General features: G+C 37.0%; 3 protein-coding genes across 6 annotated transcripts in view; all 3 read right to left on the bottom strand.

The window, feature by feature from the left end:
- Positions 1–4,925: 4,925 nt before the first annotated feature.
- spmap2 (sperm microtubule associated protein 2) lies at positions 4,926–8,929 on the bottom strand. 3 transcript variants are annotated; one of them, XM_062041312.1, is made up of 8 exons: positions 8,874–8,929; positions 8,747–8,788; positions 7,645–7,730; positions 7,483–7,544; positions 6,834–6,891; positions 5,669–5,795; positions 5,443–5,593; positions 4,926–5,308 (listed from the first exon to the last, which is right to left on the bottom strand). In XM_062041312.1, the coding sequence occupies exons 3-8, from the start codon at positions 7,704–7,706 to the stop codon at positions 5,112–5,114; spliced, it is 657 nt and encodes a 218-aa protein (XP_061897296.1). In that variant the 5' UTR covers positions 7,707–7,730; positions 8,747–8,788; positions 8,874–8,929; the 3' UTR covers positions 4,926–5,111. The 3 variants fall into 3 exon arrangements, with proteins under 3 accessions (XP_061897296.1, XP_061897294.1, XP_061897297.1); XM_062041310.1 differs by lacking the exon at positions 8,874–8,929 and having other exon boundaries at positions 7,645–8,754; XM_062041313.1 differs by lacking the exon at positions 8,874–8,929 and having other exon boundaries at positions 5,185–5,360; positions 7,645–8,754.
- Positions 8,930–8,993: 64 nt separating this feature from the next.
- On the bottom strand, positions 8,994–18,141 carry LOC133646189 (SH2 domain-containing adapter protein F-like). The gene is made up of 8 exons (XM_062041309.1): positions 17,938–18,141; positions 15,732–15,975; positions 14,540–14,641; positions 14,290–14,452; positions 12,318–12,560; positions 12,072–12,246; positions 9,669–9,788; positions 8,994–9,584 (listed from the first exon to the last, which is right to left on the bottom strand). Exons 2-8 carry the CDS (start codon positions 15,969–15,971, stop codon positions 9,398–9,400), a joined length of 1,230 nt encoding a protein of 409 aa, XP_061897293.1. The 5' UTR covers positions 15,972–15,975; positions 17,938–18,141; the 3' UTR covers positions 8,994–9,397.
- Positions 18,142–20,021: 1,880 nt separating this feature from the next.
- Positions 20,022–21,800, bottom strand: part of yju2 (YJU2 splicing factor homolog) — a 36,358-nt gene continuing 34,579 nt past the window's right edge. For both annotated transcript variants that reach the window (XM_062041306.1, XM_062041305.1), the window contains 2 exons: positions 20,301–20,460; positions 20,022–20,224 (listed from right to left, as the gene is read on the bottom strand). In XM_062041306.1, coding sequence (XP_061897290.1) covers positions 20,124–20,224; positions 20,301–20,460 — 261 coding nt within the window. In that variant the 3' untranslated portion in view covers positions 20,022–20,123. The remainder of the gene's footprint in view (positions 20,225–20,300; positions 20,461–21,800) is intronic.

Raw genomic sequence — 21,800 nt, 5'->3', positions numbered from 1 at the left:
CAGGCAGGCGTAGGGGCGTGGTGATTGGCTCATGTGTTACTTAGGAGGTGTTTCCTTCTGTGACGGCATTGTATATACGGAATTGTATCAGCATGCCGTCACAGAAGGAAACACCTCCTAGGTAACACATGAGCCAATCACCACGCCCCTACGCCTGCCTGTACCTACCCGTTCTGTGCCCTATATAAACCATGGTATGTGAATGCTTCTATTAAAATCTCCTGATGATTGAGGGAAACCCCTCATGAAACAGGCCTGTAGAGATGAAATAGTCTTGTGATTTTTCCCACACACACATACATACACATATACACATAAATATATATATACACATATATATATATATATATATATATATATATATATATATATATATATATATATATATATATATATATATATATATATATATATATATATATATATATATATATATGCGAGGCTCGAAGTAAGAGTCTGTTGTCAGAGTGCTCTGGGCGGCATTTTGCCTTTTCTTTAAGAAAAATGCCCAATGCCTGTGTTGTTTTAGGCTGTTGGAACCGTTCAAATCGCAAAAAGGATTAAAGTTTCTTCAGAATTCCTCGAGAGGTAATCAAGAAGGGTGAAAGAGTGCAAGATTTTACGAAAGACGACAAGAAAAGTGACACGCAATCCAGACCAAGGGGGCAGAGTCGAAGACCACAATAGTTTGCAGTGATCACTTCATTTGTGTGATTTTTTTTTTTTAGCGTTTAGTATTTCCCATTTACTGTAATTATTATCCTGATATTACTTGTTGGAGCCAAATTTCCTTATTTGTTTATATTGTTTTTATTTTGTTTTCTCTGATTCATTGCTGGCCTCAGTTCATGCTGAATTTCCTATTCGGCAGATTGCTCCGCCCACTTCCTCTTGAGAACCAAGGTGTTGACAGGGATGGGACCGTTGCTATGGTGCGGTTGCCATGGTAGCCTCTTTTAATTGGGATCAGGTGCGAGCACTGGGGGGGGCGATTGCATGGAGGACAAACAGTTTTCGTGTTGTGCCGTGTGTGGTCAGGTCTCGCTGCTGTAACAATGTGCCATTCAAGGTCAGCATACATTATGTTTTATAGCCTACATATGATTTCATTTTGATAGCATAAAATAAACGGATTGTCATATCCAAACACAAAACTACAGTACTGGACATTCAATAGTTTGCACGCGTCAAACTGGTCCACGCAGTCGCCTTCAGTATCGGCCCAGAGGTAAGGGCTGTAAGTTACTTGTTTATTCTTGTTTCGGAGTTTTTAAAACACATTTTTGCTATGAGTGTTTCGTAAAGCACCAACTCGGCGAGTATAAAAAATATAAAATAGATAAATAAAATACAGTAAATGTGAGCAAAACTTAAAAGAGTTAAGCTTTTACCAGATGCAGCAATCATAAATGAAGCTATCAGCACATACACAACATTGAGGTCCATAGTTTATATTATAAGTGAAGTAAAGTATATTTTATATAGCGCTTTTCTCTAGTGACTCAAAGCGCTTTTACAAAGTGAAACCCAATATCTGAAGTTACATTTAACCCAGTGTGGGTGTCACTGGGAGCAGGTGGGTAAAGTGTCTTGCCCAAGGACACAACGGCAGTGACTAGGAGGGCGGAAGCGGGGATCGAACCTGGAACCCTCAAGTTGCTGGCACGGCCACTCTACCAACCGAGCTATACCGCCCCATAAGTTATATTATAGTTATAAGACGGGGGAAAACATGCATACTCGTGAACGTGCCACAACAAGGCAACAGACATGGCAGTAGACGCGAAGTTAAATCGTGAAATGCAACTTTACCCGATTAAAAATGATACATATTTATCTGGGAGAGTCTTGATACCGAGTTCCTTGACCCAGACGCACACAAATAAGTTTAAGGCCTCCATGCTTTTTCAAAGTTTTCATCTGTTTTGTGGTGTAGAATGATGTCTGGAGCACACTATAGTTTGACATGTCTGGGAACTCCACCGACGGATAATCCTTAAAATCACTCTTAAATAATGTATATGAATCTATACCAGTGGTTCTTAACCTTGTTGGAGGTACCGAACCCCACCAGTTTCATATGCGCATTCACCAAACCCTTCTTTAGTGAAAAATAAAATGTTATTTTTTTTCTAAATTCAAGACAAAGTTATATGTTTTTGGTAACACTTTAGTATGCGGAACATATTCTAAGTAAAAAAGACTTAATTTTGAGTTTTTTGGACACTAGGGGAACATATTCGAAGTAACAAAGACTTAATTTAGAGTTATTTGGTTAGGGTTAGGGTTAGGGTTATAATAAGGTCATGCCGAATAAGGCATTAATAAGTACTTAATAATGACTAGTTAAGAGCCAATATGTTACTAATTTGCATGTTAATAAGCAACTAATTAATGGTGAATATGTTCCACATACTAAAGTGTTACCATGTTTGTTTACTGGTGCACAAAATGAACCGTGCATGAACATCACCTTGTTCAAACAACAAAACCAACACAGTGCATAAACTCACAACAAATTACACACCTGCAAATCAGTGTGACTTCTGCTGTTGCCGTATCCGTAATACGCCGATAGGGAGAAGTTTTTATTTACACAATGAGTCGGGTGTGTCTTGACCTCCGCCGAACCCCTGACCCAGACTCACCGAACCCCTAAGGTTCCATCGAACCCAGGTTAAGAACCACTGATCTATACCATCGCATAGTTAGATTTTATGCTTGTATCTGCTCTTAGTAGGTAAGATCTAGGCCCCTTGCATACTTAATTTGTATTCTGTTTGCTGCACAGTAGCAATGTCGATTTGGTGGCCCACCACTTTATTTACAGCCGTTCAAAAGTCACGTGACTGAATATAATCTATTGACAGTGATTCTCATAGTAGGACGCCGGCTCCATCTAGTGGTACGCCAAAGAATCATTTAATGAAATACTGTATGACTCCAGACATTATCAAATGTTTTTCAGCCTTCAATGGAAGTTGTTACAATTCAACTCACCATAATAAACAAGACAGAACTGTTTTACTCCGTCATTTATATCACTCACAGAAACGTTCCTATATTCAAACACAGTCTTACTGTTCAAATTGTGTGTAATGTTACAGTGGCCAAACATATACTTGATGAATAAAACCTCTGCCTTGTTTTTAATGAATACTTAGCCCTATTGCGCTACTGTATTTTATTGTTGGCAACTATGGTGGTACTTGGAGAGCCAAGTGTTTTCTGAGATGGTACTAAAGCGTCAGACAACAATGGCGAACTCACGCAAAGGTATACCATATACCAGGCCTGGGCAAATATAGACTCGGAGGGCCAAATTTAGAGAAAGAAATGTGACCGGGGGCCGGTATATCTATTTTTAGGAACAAAACCTCACAATAATGTCGGATTGAATGCTAAAAACGTTATGACAGACCGCCTTAAAAAACGGACTGGAATTAAAAACATTTTTTACTGAATGAGACACCAAGAATGTACATGAAAATAAAGAATGTGGGATTTACAATATTAACTATGAACGATAAAATACTGAATATTGACAACATATGAACGTCACACACCCTGTCCATCGACATATTTTACAATCAAGCGAAACGCAACAAAGAGCGAAATATTAATGCTAAGGGTAAAAAATAAACCCACCTACGATGTGATATATCTGATACATCACTAAGCTTTAGAACGTTTTTGTACAAATCTCCTTCCGCGTCTGTCCCTGACACCCAGGCTGGCCGCTCTGGAAACACTCTGTGGAAACGCTCCCCACCCACACTGCTTGGTGCCTCGTCTGAGCTGCTGTGACTTAGATTACCATAGTAACATTACCATAGTAATTAGTATATCATGGAAAAGCGCATATTCCAACCATTGTAATACTTTGTATAGTTCAAGACTTACGGTAATTCGAAAACATCACTGCACATCATAATGGCAGCTACAGTTTCCTTCTTAAAGAGCTAAAAAAATTATTTGGGAATGTCCGGCGGGCCAGATTGAAAAGCTTAACGGGCCACATGTGGCCATAATTCGCCATAAACGGACAATCCGCTGACGTCACAGCTCAGAAAACATCACAGGACAAAGCAAAATCCAAAGGCTTGTTTAGAAGAAGTATGAGTACCTCCATGGTTCTGATTGGTTTGGTCTCATTCAGTGGCTAATACTGCAATACAGTTAATATTTTTTGTTTATTTAGCCATTTATATACATGAAAGGGCCCATAATACGTTAATTATACTTTGAAAAAATCTGCAAATCGCGACATGTTAAGGGACAACTGTTTCTCCTATTGAAATTATTTATTTGTCTGGCAAATAGAATACCTGTAACCACAGTGAATATAAGCGGTAAAATAAATGTGATTTGGCTTGTTTTATGCAACTGTAGTTTCTAATAATGACCACAAGATGCCGCTGGTATTCAAGTAGGCATTGTCGTTAGAAAAGCTTTCTTTAACAGCGTATATTCTGATTATATCATGATGATTCGGGTTATTAGAATATGGTGAATTTAGGCCAGAAATACATTAAGTATGCCTTACAAAAATCACCGCGAGGGACAATTGTCTTTTACTAGTTTTGCGGTTAGCTGGCGAAACTTTCCCCCTCTACTTGAGCAAGACACTTCACCCTTGCTCCTGATGGGTCATGGTTAGGGCTTTGCATGGCAGCTCCCGCCATCAGTGTGTGAATGGGTGAACATGGAAATAGTGTCAAAGCGCTTTGAGTACCTTGAAGGTAGAAAAGCGCTATTAAGTATAACCCATTTACCATTTACTTGATGGGAGTGTATGCCGTCACTATCCAATATTCTGGTTTTAATCACGTGGTCATGTTTTAGCAACAAATAAACTGGAAACAATAAGATTTTTCCCAAATGTTCGACCACGTCCACAAACTGTGTGTCATTAAATGTTGTTTATTTGATAAATATGTAACATTCATTCTGTGTTTTTGGAATATCAATCATTTTAAATGTGTTGTGCACTCTTAACAATACAGTTTTATGTTAATAAAAATGACTTTCGGGGATACACCTGCACCTCGATTTAGATAGGACAATAATAAATAGGTTACCACAACAAGAACACATACTCCTACTTATTGTCAGAGGTGCTGTCTCAGAGGCGAGGGGTCTGCAGAGCTAACCCCATACTGCTTGTAGCCCTCAAAGAGAGACTTTCCTTGCTTGGGACTGGACAGCGCCACGAGTCTCTGACTGGGTACACAGGTTCTGGCCGCTCGGGACACAGGCCAGCACACTGGACGCCCACCTTCGTGTTTAGGGTGTTCTTGCTTGGGGGCTTTAGGATAAAAACATCTGTATTGGTTTATAATATATGATACAACTTTAATCTGCAATGAATGAAAAAGAGTTACACAATGTAAACAGGTTTATGCTTGTTATGTTGAGCAAAACATCTAGATGTGTTCTTACTGGCAAGAAGCTCTGTGCGCGCTGAAGCTTTCCGGGGTATCTTGGGGGTACCGAGTTGGCATCTGTGACCCGCAACAAGGGGCCTCGTCTTAGGTCGGGCGAGCTGGCAAATCCGAGGAGTGGCGACCGCAGTCTGAGTTGCCTTCCTCAGCTAAACGGCGCATTTCAGGCCTTGGATTTCAAGAGTATTTGTTGGGAATTTCTAGAAGTGTGGTGGTTTACTCACAGGGGTAGGCAGGGGTAAGGCCGGCTGCCAAATAGGCGGGGGGGCCCGGGGCTGGGCAAGACGACACAGCCGCTCCGACGCTACGGCCCTGAGAGCTGATTCACTCACTTGCCACCTTGGGGAACGCCTGGGGAGTAAAGTATTTAAGTTTTCCCCTATATTTAAGCTTTTTTATAACAAATATTTTTAATAATGAACAGGTTTTTGTATTTCATTGGAATTGCCATGACCTGAAAAACAGAAGTGCATTAAAATATAAATATTACAAGACAAGTTTCACATTAATAATTTTTACTATATGAATTTAGTGAACAAAAACAGTATATGATACTGATATTTTTAATTAGAAAAACAATTACAATAGTTAAAAAAACTAAAAAAAACTGTGGGCATTTTTTTGTGTCCTTTAAGTTCATAAAACCACAATAACATGCAAAAATAAGAGAGTGTGAAACAAATCATTTGATCATTTAAATATTTACTATTGATTTCATGATTTATTTCACAATGTAATATATTATTGTTTTAATGATTACAAATATATTTTTAACAGGTAGAAAGTAATAGTAAAAAATTACAACTTTTTTTGTGTCCTTTAAGTCATGTCCACTATGTTCATAAAACCACAATAACACGCAAAAATAACCGAGTTTGAAACAAATCAAGACCATTGAAATATTTATTATTGATTTAATTTCATGATTTATTTCACAATGTAATACATTATTGTTTTAATGACTACAAATATATTTTTAATAGGAAGAAAGTAAAAGTAGCAAAAAACTACCGGTAACTATTTTTGCTGGCATTTTTTGTGTCCTTTTAGTCTTGTCCACTATGTTCATAAAACCACAATAACGTGCAAAAACAATCTAGTTTGAAACAAATCATTTGATAATAAAAAAAAAAATATTGAATCAATCATTGATTCATGATGTAATTAATCATTTCTTTAATGATAACAAAATAGGAAAATTTAACAGTAGCAAAAAAACAAAAAACTATTTTTGTAGGAATTTAAGTCATGTCCACAACATGCAAAACCTAGTTTGAAACAAATCTGTTGCTATAATACAGCTATTTTTGGCAGTTCTAAAAATGTAAACACACTTTTAAGTTTATTTTAATTTCATTAACAGAACACAAAGATGTTTTGTTTTCTTACAAGAGTTGAGTCTGGAATGTTTTACTCCTGCACAGTTCAGCCCAGCGAGGTGTTAACTCTGTGAAGAAAATATTGTTATAAATAAAAACAGGGCTGCTGTTATTATACAATATATAATATTGTATATATATATATATATATATATGTAAATATACATACATTCATACACATATATACACATCTTTATATATATATAAATATATATATATATATATATATATATACATATATATACACATATATATATATAAATATATATATATAAATATATATACATATATATATAACTTTATATATATACACATCTTTATATATATATATATAAATATACATCTTTTATATATATATATACATATATACACATATGTGTATATATATATATATATATGTATATATATTTATATATATATATATTTATATATATATATGTATATATATATATATATACACATGTGTATATATATATATATAAATATATAAATATATATACATATATATATACATTTATATATATATATATATATATACTGTATATATATATATATATATATATATATATATATATATATATATATATATATATATATACTGTATATATATATATATATATATATATACACACACACACACGTGTGTATGACAGATATACCATTCTCAGTGGGAAGTTTGCTTCTTTGCGAGGGAGATTTGTCCAGCCAGTGAACAGAACGACTGCAGGCCAGCAAACAGAAGACGATAACGAGATTTTAAAAAATAATAAATAAATAAAAATTTTAATTAAAAAAAAAAGACACTGCTTCTTCAATCATACCGGTCAGGATATCGAAGTCGGTCGGGTTTGGGTTGAGCCAGCTGCTGGATGCGGGTTGTCATGATAATGGCGTAGGATGCAGCACACTGATCAAACAAAAGAACCAGAAAAAGAAATATACAACTTGAGGTTGGACTTTTATTATGGAGGTCGAATGGGAAAAAATTAAATACATACATAAATCAATAATTACTTAAATGTGCCATTAATTACAAGTACATTTAATAATTGAAGTATTTATCTAAATATTTAATTATTGAATTATGTAACTTATTATTTCTTAAATGATAACAAATACTATGCTAGGTCAAATGGGATAAAACCAAATAAATATTTAATTCTGTCGCATTTGACCCTTTATATTTTTCTCTGTATATTTTTTAGAATTTTAAAAATGTTTTTAATCCTTTAAACTTTGAAAAGTTAAAAGAATTTTTCTGTTATTAAATAATGATTTAATGAAATATACATTGATACTTAAAAAATGTTAAAAGGAAAAGCCTCCACATTTGGAAGGCAATTACATTAGAAATCCAGTTGGAAAAAAAATGTAAACAATGAGTTTAAAAACAGAAATGTAAAATATTGGGTTTTAAGAATTAAAAACTATAAAATAAAAAACAGCAAGCCCTCATTCCAGTGTTTTAAATATTTCATTTATCCAGTAATTTATCATCGACACAAACTATCAACTTACCGTTACACATATAGCCCGATTTATTTTTTAAAAGGTAAACTGGCCCATGTTGAACACAGAAAGCCATTAAACAGTAACATTAATTATTGCATGACAAAGAAGTGGTAACATTAAATACGCTTTGTCTCTTCCAACTCCTTTTCGGAAATGTTAAATTGTGTAACTGTAAAGGTGACGTCCTTCAATGGAACTTCATTTATGCATATTTGAAACAAACCAAAGCATAAACATAGCCAAACATGAAAAAAATATTGTTTGTTACAAACCAGTTGATACTTATTAGTGTTTCCAGGTTGGTGAGTGGCTGATTACTGTGTATAACAGCGGAGAATATTTAAAAATGAATATAAAAAATATTTAATTAGTAGTCACACAATACAACCTGGTGAAAAAAATTTCCTGTACACCAAGTGAAGTCTTTTCCAGCAGGATGAAGATGTCGTCCTCCTGTCCGATACAGAAAACCGTATACAGTAACCAATATATTCCTTCTGGATGAATGCATTTTCCAAATAAGTCAAGGTGTGTTTACCTGTCAGTCAGCCGCAGTCTGCTGGTTGCTAAGGTATCACATGGTCCACCTGTGGGGGGATGAGATAACAGCACAGAGAACCAAAGACAGGTTCCATACCACATGACAGAATGGGTCTCCTTCAAAATCACAAAACTTTATTTTCAAAGCTTATAAAACAGAACAAAGCTATATCATTTTTTTTCCTTTCCAAAAAGGTCAGGATGACAAAGATTCAAAATTCAACTAAATAAAGAGCATCCTTTCAAACATTCACAGGCCTAGGAAACTTCCAGGTGTGATTTTAAGAAGTCCTCTAGATGGGTGACTAACACCTACACTCACTCAAACCGGATCTACTTTGGGCCTCTGAATAGATCTCTTGGTAAGTAAAGCCAAGAGAAACGTTGTAGTGGCTGCAAAAGTCCAAAAGAGAATACTAAAAAAGGAGTTGATTTAGCTGCCTGCTGGAAGTGTATTTTTGGGGGGGAGAAAAGGTGACGAGCTAGTACAGTGAATATGGAGTAATGTCATCCTCAGTAGTGTCAGAGCGTCTGCACAATGACGGGGTACAGCAGAGACATGTGCTCGGCCCCCCGGATGGGCAGCTTGTGTGTGGTGTAGTAGTGGATAACCTCTGGTATGGTGGCGAAGGGCGGGCTGTTCTCCCCCAGCACGAAGCATCCGTCAGCCAAGCGAGTGAACTTCATGTGCATGAAGCCTTTGCAGCTCCTGGGGAAGCCGAGCAAGCGTCAACAAAGCACTCCAGGCGCCGGAGAAAATTTTTTATTTTTGAGATTGAAATGAAGCGTATACCTAAGTGAGAGGGAGTATTCGTTGCGGCAGGTCTGGCTGTTCCTCACCAGGTAGGAGCTCTCTTTGCACAAAGTCAGCAGGGTCTCAGCCTCCGAGCGGCTCAGGGCTCCATGGTACCATCTGTTACAAACACAACGTACAGTAAGTATCCCCAAAGCTCATTTGTCTGCACATTTTAGCAGTGTTTTGATGGAGACACAATACATGAACAGGACTGACCATATACAATGTTTCTTAGCTGCTGGACAGTTGTTTGATGCTTCATTGATGACCTATTTCTTCAAACTAGTATTACAACTCTATTTGTTTGCAAACCGACTATAAGTGCCCCTTTCAATATTGATATTAGTCCAATATTAGCAATTATCTGATTAAGAACTCCGGCTTATTAGTGATTCCCAGAGCCAAAAAAAAGTCTGCGGGCTATAGAGCGTTTTCTATTCGGGCTCCAGTACTATGGAATGCCCTCCCGGTAACAGTTAGAGATGCGACCTCAGTAGAAGCATTTAAGTCCCATCTTAAAACTCATTTGTATACTCTAGCCTTTAAATAGACCCCCTTTTTAGACCAGTTGATCTGCCGTTTCTTTTCTTTTCTGCCCCCCTCTCCCTTGTGGAAGGGGGGGCACAGGTCCGGTGGCCATGGATGAAGTGCTGGCTGTCCAGAGTCGGGACCCGGGGTGGACCGCTCGCCTGTGCATCGGTTGGTGACATCTCTGCGCTGCTGACCCGTCTCCACTCGGGATGGTCTCCTGCTGGCCCCACTATGGACTGGACTCTCACTATTATGTTAGATCCACTATGGACTGGACTTTCACAATATAATACTAGACCCACTCGACATCCATTGCATCCGGTCTCCCCTAGAGAGGTGGTTCACCCACATCTGCGGTCCTCTGGGTTGTGAGTTTTTCCTTGCCCTTATGTGGCCTCTGAACCAAGGATGTTGTTTTGGCTTGTGCAGCCCTTTGAGACACTTGTGATTTAGAGCTATAAAAATAAACATTGATTGATTGATATATCGGTTTTCATCCAAATAGGGATGTTTAAAATCTCTCAGTACGATATCATCACAGTAATAAGGTCAGGGTACAATAGTTTTGTGGTATATGCCTCCCACCCCAAAAAGCTTTGTAAAAATGCCATACTCTATAAAATGAAGTGGCAGGAATGTTTAGGATAAACAAACGTACTGTAATTAAACACATACATAATACCGAAATGTTCTAATCATATTTTTTTTTACTACAAACAAGTATTTCTAAGTGCAAATAATTGTGCAGGAACATCTACTGTTTCAAGCAAATATTTAAAAGAATACCTTACAGTTGATGTCCTTAAAGTAACAATATAAACATCCAGTGTAAACAATAATGTACAGTTTAGTGTATTTCAACGATTACATTATGGGAAAGAGTGTCCTCTACAGTGGTCATTTTTTATGTCAGTCTGGAAAATGTAAAAGTAAATTAACAATATAACATTTAATAATGTAAAAACCTCACTAAACTGATGTTTGACTTCAAATATATTTTCTGTGTGACGGTTTGAGGTGGCAACTAGTATAGGCATGAATAGGCTCCAGCCCCCTCCCCCTTGCAACATTCACAGACAAGCAGTTAAAAAATAGACGAATGAACTGTGGCTATATTAAGTAGCTTTTTGGTTTATTCTTATTTCCAGCGTAAAAATGTCTTCTCTGGCTTAACTTCATCAATTATTGCGGCCACTAATGTCGCCAAAACCCATTACCTTTCTACATCAATATAATGACAGTGGTTAATAATAAATAGGGTAGTGTTTTTCATACTTTACATTGTTCTGTTTGACAAATTTCACTTGATCAAACCTTTTCTAACATTCCATACTAGAAAGATAATATGATTAGATGCCCATATCTGCTGCCCTAATTATTAGATACTAACACATTAGTTTGTTCCTGTCAAAATGGAAATAACGAATACATTTAGTAAGAAAAGCTAAATTACTTTACTGACGCATACCATTTCTGGGCTTTTGCGGGCCATATAAGATAATGTGGCGGGCCAGATCTGGGCCCTGGGCTTTGAGTTTGACACCTTTGCATTATTGGCTTGAATTTAACAATTTTAAATAAATTAAAATCACATTAAAAAGAGAGTTTAAAATGATGCTGCTGCTAAATCAATATTCATGAATGAATATACATTTGTATTTGCCTTCAGTATAATGGATTTAATGTTTTTTAATTGTCCAACAATTTAAATATTTATTATTATTTTTTACATATATTTATATTAAATGTATAAAATTTCATAGACTTTTTAAAATTAATTTCAATAGGATCCAAATGGTATAAACACACATTCCTGCCCCCAAGAGGTTTTTAACAGTATGTACAACATGTTTTTCTCCTGCTACTCACACTTGTCTTTCTAGCGGCATGTAGGGGTCCACACGTTCCCCCAGAAGGGGTAGGGCGTCACAGACCAGACGCTGTGTGTTGGAGTCCGCTGATGTGGTCGAGCCGCCGGTCTTTGCGAGCCTGCTCTGCTCCGTATGGACGCGAGAACGCTCCCTCTCGGCACCTTCAAACTGAACTGTCAAACGAGAAGAGGCGGGTTAGCGCTCGTCTTATAAGGGTTAAGGTTTAAATAGTGACCAAATGTACCCGCGAGAGCTTTGGAGATGTTGTCCTTCTTCCACTCCCACGGCTGGTCGTATTCGTCGGCCGGCCGCTCGTCGTTCTGGGGCAGCCTGCTCTCTCTGATGGGAGAAAGTCCGGCGTCGAGCCTGTGGGCGGGCTGCTGCGGCGCCACCAAGGCAACTTTGGCCTGCTGGCGGGTCCTCTCCTCGTACGGGTTGTCGTACAGCTGGCTGGCGCTCCCACTGGTGCACTTGTTATGCTGCATTTCTGCACAGGAAGATTGACCGATGTTTCTCATGCAGCAACTAACGCCTCTTTTCGGGTTAACTGCCCATGTGTGGTCCACAAAAACAAATATTCTCCAGGGCATCAACAGCTATGGCTGTAGGCAACTCCCTGATGTTTTTGTTTTTTTAATGAACTCCACAAGAGGGCAGTGGATGCATCATGAGTGGTCAGCATTCAGGGACTTTGTTGAGCTTTGCATGGCCTTTAAAATGTTACTTATCACTACATGTGTTAATAATTTACAACACTGGACATAGTATTCCAACATAGATTGTGTGACTATGACTATGTTTACTTTCGCGTCCAGAGTGGACCAAATGGGATTTTCCCAAATCTGATTTTTTCAGCTGACTGTTTCGATTACAAGTAAAATGTGATCTTTATCAGACTCCAATATAAACTTGCAGACGCCGATGTGGCCCCAGCGTGACCTCGACGTCATTTGCATGAAGTGAAAACAAAGGAAGTTGACCGGATTCCGTAAATGAACAAAGAAGTTGCTACGGGTTAAGAAGGGGTTAAAAACAAAACAAATTGTGAAGGTGCTGCAGCAGCATTTGTGAGGGAGGGGCAGAGACAGAGAGAGCGAGAGAGTTATGATAAACGCGCATGCGTCGCCAGGCTCTGCTTTTTATCCATAGATTTATCAGATTCAATTTTTTATTATCTATAACAGGGGTGTCAAAAGTGTGCCCCGGAGGCCATTTGCGGCCCACAGCTAATGTTTTAAAGGCCCACGGCACATTCCAAAAATACTATTAAAATAAACAAAAACATAACAAAAGTGAAATAAAAACGCTTAAAGGTTAAATGTAATTTAGAAAAAGTTGCAATGTTGACTAATAAAACAAAGCTGTTTTTTTTTTCTTTCAAACTGTCATTGTGATCAACATAATATTGAATCAAAATCAATGTTATTATGAATTATTGACCTATCCAAGGTTCCGATTACTTCACATCAAATATTCCACTAAGAAAAATATTTTTGGTGGAAGATTTTGCAAATTTGGTAAATAAATAACCCAAAAATTTACATTTTGTTTTGTTACTGTACCGAAAATGAACCGAACCGTGACCTCTAAACCGAGGTTTGTACCGAACCAACATTTTTGTGTACCGTTACACCCCTAATGTGTAAGTAATATGCAACTATGATTATTTTACACTTGTTTAAATGTGCAGTTTTAGACTGCAGTATTGTTCAATGAAGGACACTTATGTATTTCTAGCTTCTACGCTATTGTGTGCTTAGCTGTTGTGTAGCTGCTGGATCTTAGTGGCCTATCGCCTACCATGTTAACTTTTTGTTAATGACTTGACTACAATAGAAGAAAAGACCAACCTTGTGTGTTTATTGGAGGACATTTAGATGTTTACTGGCTGACCAGCTTTGCACATCGCACCGTTTTAATGTGTATTTTGCCAATATTGGACCTATCTCAATATCTGTTCACCCCTAATTGGTATAATTTCATTTTTAAAATATTTCCTAATATTATTAGGTGTTTTCAATGATTTTTTACACATAGATAATGATACCTGCAAAATTTTAAAACTACATTACACAATAAAATATGCTGGCATTTACGGCAGAATGTATCAGTAGCTGTGAAATACACGAAGGCGCGACCTCGTTCGACAAAATTAGTCGCAAACATGGATCAGAGCCGCTGCCTCGTTAGAGATATAAAAAAAAACAAGAATGAACCTGAAATAATCAGCTGAGCCTCAAACGGCTCCATGTAGCTGCAACAGTCCGAGGGGGAGGATTTGGGCTCCCAGCTGGGCCGAGTCCTTGAATCTGGGCAGGCGTCGAACGGGTCGGAGTAGTCCGTGTCTGCGTCCGGCGCTACTGGGGCGGAAGGCAGCACCTTAGGGAGTAAGGAGGGACAAACTTTGATAATGGTTTTGCCCCAAAACCTAAAAGTGGGGAAGTAATGGATTTTTTAAAATCTTACAGGCTCCTCTTGAACAGTGACAGGACTCAGAGGACCTTTACAGTGGCCAAACTCCTGAGAGTCCACTTTGATCAATCTGTGTTTGGGGGACAGCACTTTGACCTGCAAACACACATATAGTACGTTTAATTAACAACTGACTTAAATATCTATGAATACTATAAAGATGCTATTTAATAATGGCCAGCGGTGTTCACTTAGTCAACTACAGAGTAAATACAAATGTGAAAAAATTATATATTCCGTATTTTTCTGAGTATAAGTCGCACCGGCCGAAAATGCATAATAAAGAAGGAAAAAAACATATAAGTCGCACTGGAGTATAAGTCGCATTTTTGGGGGAAATTTATTTGATAAAATCCAACACCAAGAATAGACATTTGAAAGGCAATTTAAAATAAATAAAGAATAGTGAACAACAGGCTGAATAAGTGTACGTTATATGAGGCATAAATAACCAACTGAGAACGTGCCTGGTATGTTAACGTAACATATTATGGTAAGAGTCATTCAAATAACTATAACATATAGAACATGCTATACGTTTACCAAACAATCTGTCACTCCTAATCGCTAAATCCCATGAAATCTTATACGTCTAGTCTCTTACGTGAATGAGCTAAATAATATTATTTGATATTTTACGGTAATGTGTTAATATATTCACACATAAGTCGCTCCTGAGTATAAGTCGCACCCCCGGCCAAACTATGAAAAAAACTGCGACTTATAGTCCGAAAAATACGGTTATCAAATCTTGGGAATTTAAAAATATTGATCTAAAATTGGTAACAATTTATGAGTATTGTGAAATATTGCTGCTTCCACAAATGATTTAAAGAATGGCATGACAACATTTATTTTTGTACACATTTTTTTATTTTGTTTGATTACATTTTTTATGGTTTTGAATATACATAAATTACTATATTAAGTCTCAAAGTATGATGACAACATTTGAAAAATAAATTGTATTGTAGGAAATGAATAAACAAATGAAGATTGAATTAAGTGTTGATTTGGTATTGACACGTCTGGAATTACAGACTGCTAAAAGTGATATTTGTATTTCCCCAGGTGTTTTATTAATGGAAGCTGCATGGCGTCTATTGAAGACAAAGCCAGAATAATGTGTGGAAATCTCAAGTATAACAATGTCTGTTACACGCTCTACAACAAATGAATGCCATACCTCTGCACCGTTAGACAAGGTGGATCCAAAGACAGGGAACACGGGCAGGCTCACTTTGGTAGCGTCGTAAGCAACATCATGCAGCTCCCTATCCGAGCACTGGTATGGGTCTTCAAAGTCCAGGTCCTTCTGGGCTCGGTAGGCGCGCAGGATTTCGCTCTCGCTGTAGTCGGGCCTCGGAGGCTGCGGGGGATCACGCCGGTTGCCAAAGTTCAGGTAGTCCTTCAGCCACTTTGCCATGGATCTGGCAACAAAGACCACAATGTGATTTTTTACCAACATGGCTGCTGGTGTTGTGGTTTGGTGTTTCATTAAACTCTTTAGTTTAATGCGGGTTTCATCCTCATTGAGGCACAAAATAGATACATTTGTATGAATAAATAATATATTAATAATAAATAAATAAATAAAATAAATAATAATATTTTAAAAGGCGCCTTTCGAGGCACTCAAGGTCGCCGTGCAGCATCTAAAACAACAATCAAACAGTTTAAAATGTAATAAAGCTTGCAGCAAAGCAACACTGGAAAAAAGCAATCACATTTCACGCTTTCTCACTGGCACTCATCGAGGGCGGACGCTCCCCTTTCCTCTCCCTTATCTCTCCTGCTTGCTTCTTTGTCTTGTCTTAACTTTTTTGTTGACACACTGCAGGCTTACACACACACATGCATCCACAAAATATACGCCACACACACATACCCCACCCCCAATCCAACGCCCTTGGCGCAAATTCCATAGGGGTGATGGACGGATGGGCAGCGCCTAAGAGCTGCAGCCTGCCACCATGGCCCCCCACTCCCCCCCCCCCCCCCCCCCCTCTGTTGCGAGAGATCTCGAGATGTACGTTGTAATATGTATATGTGCTTTGCTATGGTGGTTTTTTTTCCCACTCCAGACTGGGCCCCCTTAGGAGCCCAGTCTAGATTGTTTTTTTTGTTTTTTTACTCAGCCTTCCTCAGCGTTTACCTTTTTCCCATCTTTTACGGGGCGCCCTGTGGCGGCCCATCAGCTTTCCTGTTCTGTAACCCTGTACAGTTTGTTTGTCTAATCTTGAACGGGTTTGTGCTGAAAATAAAGTTTCGTTGTACTTGCGCAATGACAATAAAGACCTACCTACATTTGATTGTGCAATGTTGTGGCAGCTAAAAATCACAACCATGCAGCTCAGATCAGGATGTATTGTGCAGTATAACTCAAAACGTGTTTTATTCCGTTTGAATGCATTAGCACGCTGAACGACGTCAAGCACAACAAACACGTCAGAATGCTGTCAGAATGAGTCAAAAATATTGAAGTTCGATGATTTGGTAAAATTGCAAACAGCTAAAATTATGTACGAAGCAAACTATAACCTGCTACCAAAGAATGTACAACAATTCTTCTCTACTGAAGAGGAGAAATATAACCTTAAGAGGAAAATCTAATTTCAAACATTTGTATGCTTGTACACCACGGTGAACATTTAGCATATCAGTATGTGGAATTAAATTATGGAATGGATTAAGTAAAGAAGTTAAACATTGTACTTATATGATCCAGTTTAAGAGGTTGTTCAAATTAATAGCGCTTACAAAGTACAAAGAAGAAGAATCATGAGAAAACACTTTCAACCTTAATAAAAACAAGATATTCTTCATCTCAGTATGTTAATAATGACTGACATAATTATCTATTACAAAACTGCTGTATTAATCATTCGCGGACGTCATTGTGCTACAAAAAGAAGTCAGTAAATGAACGTATGTGTTTGTAAACGCTCCGAAGTGGGAAAGGGGTCAAATTAAATAAGCTTTGCTTCTTCCTACTCCTTTTCAGACACGATGTAAAGTGAAATGATATGAAATTGTGTGATGTACTATGCTGTAAGTGTGTTCATGTTCGAAATAAACTAAAGAAAGAAAGAATACTTATGGGAATTTCGTGTTTGTAGTCATAAATTCAACCCAAAGTTAGTAATTATTGTTAGCCTGCTAGCTCACATTTCAGCATGGGTTTGTACGCTTTAAATTACTTTGTGATTTTTTTTTTGTATTCCAAATGTCTTTACACGGATATTTTCCCCTTACAATGTAAATGTAGGGTAGTATATAGTTGACAAAAGCACAAGTTCATTAAGAGAACAGCACATTTTAACAACTAGCTATCTGCTAAAGCTAAGCTAACTAGCTAGCTGCATAGCGTTGGGTTTACTTTGATGACTTACCCTCTTTCTTCACATTGACGGCTCTCCGCTTATCTTAAATCCACCTTTATTATATCATCTAGTGCTTCTTTTATGGCACTTTTAAGTCAGAAATGCAAGCATCGTTCGTGTGTAAGGCACTGGCTGGCAGCTCGGTAGCTCTGGCTGCTTGCCTTGTTAGCCTAGCCACGGCGGCTAAAAGGGGAGGAACAGCATGTTTATTTTCTATATAGGCCGATTTTTTTAAGAACTACCTCTATTTTTCATACACCATTTTAAAAGAATACGTGACCAAATAATCTCATAAAAATGATAATCAACTGATATCTTCTATTGTGGTTATTTGTGACAATTTAAGTCTTTTAATACCAAATGTTTTTTTATTATAAGGTCCTGAAACAGTCCCTCTCGTAAAAGTACTTAAGAAAATAAAAGCTTATTATTTTCTAACAGCTGTAGACCTAACCAACAATATTATTATTTTGGATAAAATAAAAAACAAGCACCCTTTGGTCATAAGAATATGCAATGTTTTCAAAACAAACATTTGTGATAAAAAAAAGGGGATATAATAATAAAAGGTTTTATACAAGAAAACGAAATAGAATGTAGTATGAATCTAATAGTTTGAATGATGAAGAGTTTGAATTTCCAGGAAAACCGGAATTTGGTTGGGAACTTGGGAAAGTGTTAGTTTGAATGTGCCGGATGAGTGGAATGTGTTTGAATAGTTTGAAAAATGTGGAAGTTTGAAAAATGGATAATTCATTTTGAAGGGGGTAAATGTCCCTAAAAACTGGGAATTCTAGGAAATCCGGGAATTTTTTTTTTTTTAATTGTTGAAGGAGAGCACACAATTCCTGAACAGGCTGAATATTTTTAAGTTGAAACGGTTTAAATTAGATGAAAAATTTAGGAGTTGTGGAATTTTGAAAAATCTCCCATTCTTTTCAATGGAAATTTCATAAACATTTGGGAATTCCGGGAAAAGAGGGAATTTTTTTGACAATGGAAAAAAACTTGAATGTTCTGAATGAGTTGATATGGTTGGTGTTGGAATTTTTCAAAACGGTCGAGAAATGTTGAAGTAGTAACATTTTTAATTGAGAAATGGTATTACGGAATTCCTGGAATTTTGGGAAAACCGGGAATTTTTCCAGTTAAAAAAACAACTTTGTTTTTTGCCCTGATTAAGAGGAATGTTTTGACAGTGGAACGGTTGAAGTGGGTTGAAAAATGTGGGAGGAGTCGTCGACAGAAAAAAGGGTGAAAATAGGATTTGGAAAATTGGGAATTCTAGGAATTCCTGGAACTTTTTTTTAAATTGGGAAAATGATCGTTTGAATGTGCAGGATATGTGGAATCCGTTGAAAAATGTGGAAATGGTGGAAGTTTGAAAAATGGCCAATTCATTTTGAATGGGAAAAATGTCCCGGAAAACCTGGAATTCTGGGAAATCTGGACATTTTGGGAATTTGTCAAGGGAAAGCCCGCAATTACCGAACAGGCTATTTGAAATTGGAACGGTTTGCATCGGATGAAAAGTGTGGATGGTAGAGCGCGCCAAAATCTGTATATGAAGAATAAATAGATTAATTTTGGTGTAGAAAAAAATGAAATGCTTTGGAGCATTCACACAATAATATTCAAATAAAAAGGATTCTATGACATCCTTACATCCATGCACAAGTCATCCCTCGCCATATCGTGTTTCAAATATTGCTTCACCACATCGCAGATATTTTTCTATTCATAATCATTTTGTCCCTACATTAAAAAAAATTCAGCATAAAAATGGCTAATTAGACTAAAAATATCATACGCTGCTTTAGTATTAATCAGAGTGCACTGTTTAGTATCCCAGCTACTGATTGGCTCAGCATTACTATGTTAGATTAAGAGTGAAAATGTGACCAAAGGGTGGGTTTTTTTTTACTTTTAGAAGGCTCTTATATTGTTGAAAAACATATTTAGAATGTCATAAACAGTTTTTTCTATGGTCTAGCTATAAAAATATTTTATTTAAAATTGATAAATCCTATTCACTTCTAATTAACAGTTTTAAAGTGAATATCCTGCAGGTACAAATCATTTCCAGAAACCCCGCAGCTTAGTCAATTTTATTATGGACTAAAATATATTTACAAAATGACAGTTTTACTTGATTTGTACACAACGGGGCACTCCATTTAATGCGTGTTCCGTCTTTATTCGCTGTCGTTGCTCTCGCTATCAGAATAAGCGCCCAGCAAGCTGAGAGACGACGATCCGTTTTGTGTGGCCGTGCTGACACTGGAACTCTTTGAAGCTGCACAAAAAACAAAGCAGTGAGATGGAGAAATGTCATATGTTATATAATGTCCATTAAGTTCATTTTCTGTTACCTGCTAGTGAGATACCAGCACCAGACGTCTGCGCTGGACTCGCCGTGTTGTTGACTGCAGGTTTCTTGCGCACTACAAGGGATCCGAGTGACCCCTTACCCCCCAGTGTGCCCACACTCCTCTCCCAGGTCTCCACCTTCACCCTCTTCACACAGGTCGCCTGCAAAAATCAAGCACAATTACGCTAAATATGACAACCAGAAAAGCGCACAAAGAGCACAAACTAGGGATCGACCAATCATCAGTGCCGATATTTGGCAATTTGACATATCAGCCTTCTTTTAACGTATCGGCCGATATATTTTTTTATTTTTTACAACTACAAAAGAAATACATCAGCGGATAAAATATACACACATATGGTACAAATACTTAGTATTAAAAATAGTGATAAGTATAGAGTAAGTTAGTAGTTATAACCAGTGCTCCTTGCAAGCGCTATTTTGCCTTTTATTTAGCAAAGTGACAGTTCCACACACGGCTGTGGGATCAGTGCTCGCGCTGAACAGACAGACCATTGACAGATGAGAATCCTGCGTCCTACGTGTGTGTCAACATTTTGGACAGTCAGAAATAAAAAAAGTATTTAATTTTAACGATGTTCCTTTTTCTAAAAATAGAATATTTATTCCAAAAAAAATCTTTAAGTACACATTTTTTTGAAACATGAGCGGAGTTACGTGCGCACTGCAAAAACTGAAATCTAAGTAAGATTAAATATCTCAAATAAGGGTGATATTTGCTTATTTTCTATCTCATAAGATAATTCTTCTCACTAAGTGTTAAGAGTGTTTTACTTTTTTTAAGGGTTTTGGCCCTAAATTATCTCAGTAAGATAATACAGCTTGTTGCTGAGATTTCATGACCTATATTGAGTAAAACATGCTTGAAACTAGAATATCAACAAATGCAAAGTATAAAATTACTTTTTTAAAGTAATAATTTCTTACTTCAAGCATGAAAAAAAAATCATGATGCCGAGCGCATATCATTATGTCAAGATAATGGCACTAGCATGTACTTAATTTAAGAATATTTTTCAACATATTGAGCAAAAAAGGTCAATTTTTTTTTTCTTCCAAGAAAAGTGCACTTGTTATTAGTGAGAATATACTTATTTTAAGGTATTTTTGGGTTCATTGAGGTTAGCTAATTTTACTTGTTTTGGAAAGTCTTGACAAGCCGAATTTTCTTGTTCTATTGGCAGATAATTTTGCTTAGTTCAAATAAAATACCCCAATTTTTTTTTTTTTTTCTTCTTGTTTTTGAACACTGACTTTTTGCAGTGCGGCTTCTCACCAATGAGCGTATCGTTGTACATGCAATGCAGGACTGCTGCTAAAATGCCCATAAAAAAAGGGTACATGTCTCCTGCTTGTGTGAAAACACAGCAAAACGCCATAGGTAGGAGCATGAAAAGATGATGTGCAGTAAATGAGTGTGTCTCCATGGTGATGCCCTGTATAGTTCATCCTCATTTAAATAAGTTAAATATGTTCA

Source organism: Entelurus aequoreus, linkage group LG03, assembly GCF_033978785.1.
Source record: "Entelurus aequoreus isolate RoL-2023_Sb linkage group LG03, RoL_Eaeq_v1.1, whole genome shotgun sequence".
In the NCBI taxonomy this organism is placed as follows: Eukaryota; Metazoa; Chordata; class Actinopteri; order Syngnathiformes; family Syngnathidae; genus Entelurus; species Entelurus aequoreus.
The sequence above is the reverse complement of the archived record's forward strand: the minus strand, read 5'-3'. Positions and strand labels throughout refer to the sequence as shown.

Coding starts and splice junctions, on each gene's coding strand:
- LOC133646189 (XM_062041309.1), bottom strand. CDS start 15,971: ATGGCAAAGTGGCTGAAGGACTACCTGAACTTTGGCAACCGGCGTGAT. Junction 14,453..14,539: donor TCACTGTTCAAGAGGAGCCT/GTAAGATTTTAA, acceptor TTACTCCCTAAG/GTGCTGCCTTCCGCCCCAGT. Junction 12,561..14,289: donor GGCTCAGCTGATTATTTCAG/GTTCATTCTTGT, acceptor CTTCCTGTGCAG/AAATGCAGCATAACAAGTGC.
- spmap2 (XM_062041310.1), bottom strand. CDS start 7,823: ATGTATGTATTTAATTTTTTCCCATTCGACCTCCATAATAAAAGTCCA. Junction 5,594..5,668: donor CCTTACCCCTGCCTACCCCT/GTGAGTAAACCA, acceptor TGCGCCGTTTAG/CTGAGGAAGGCAACTCAGAC. Junction 5,309..5,442: donor GCGCACAGAGCTTCTTGCCA/GTAAGAACACAT, acceptor TTTATCCTAAAG/CCCCCAAGCAAGAACACCCT.